This window comes from Condylura cristata, unplaced genomic scaffold (genome assembly GCF_000260355.1).
Source record: "Condylura cristata isolate star-nosed mole 26May11 unplaced genomic scaffold, ConCri1.0 scaffold00012, whole genome shotgun sequence".
Classification (NCBI taxonomy): domain Eukaryota; kingdom Metazoa; phylum Chordata; class Mammalia; order Eulipotyphla; family Talpidae; genus Condylura; species Condylura cristata.
In genome coordinates, this window is record NW_004567113.1 from 56,351,224 (window position 1) to 56,351,776 (window position 553).

At 72.2% G+C, this 553-nt stretch overlaps 1 protein-coding gene across 1 annotated transcript in view; it reads right to left on the minus strand.

The window, feature by feature from the left end:
- The window catches only part of AFAP1 (actin filament associated protein 1), a 44,198-nt gene that overhangs the window by 36,196 nt on the left and 7,449 nt on the right, over window positions 1–553 (minus strand). The window contains exon 2 of the mRNA XM_012724056.1: window positions 77–423. Coding sequence (XP_012579510.1) covers window positions 77–423 — 347 coding nt within the window. The remainder of the gene's footprint in view (window positions 1–76; window positions 424–553) is intronic.

A 553-nucleotide genomic window follows, 5' to 3' on the forward strand; every position in this document is an offset into this window, starting at 1 on the left:
GCTGGGCTGAGCGCCCTGGCGTCCACCCGGGGGCTCCCTGCGCAGGGCCTCCCCGGCCGGCCCACAGCCCGCTCACCAGCAGCTTGGTGTCCTTGACGACGCAGAGCAGCTTGGTCCACTGGCCGAAGCGCTTCTTCCGCAGCAGGAAGGCGCAGATCCTGGCGTCCCTCACCAGGTCCATGGAGGCCTCCTCGGAGGGCCACTGGTGCCCCGTCTTCTTGCCCTTCCCGTCCTCCTCCTCCTCGTCGTACGACTCGTACGAGCTGCTCATGGCGTCCGAGTCATAATCTGGAGGGAGGCGGGGGGCCAGCTGAGGGGGAGCCCTGGCCCAGACGGCCGCTGGCTCGGGCCGGCACAGGCGCAGGGACGCAGCGCCGACGGACGGAGGTGACAGGCTGGGGCGGGGGACGCTGAGCGGACTGCCTGGGGGGGCCCGGGGTGGAGACGGTGCTTCTAGACGGTGCGCTGCAGGCTGGCTCCCCACCCCGCGCCCCACCCCCCAGGTCTGTGCACCCCTCTGCGCGCGCCACCACACCCGCAAGCCCTCCGTGAA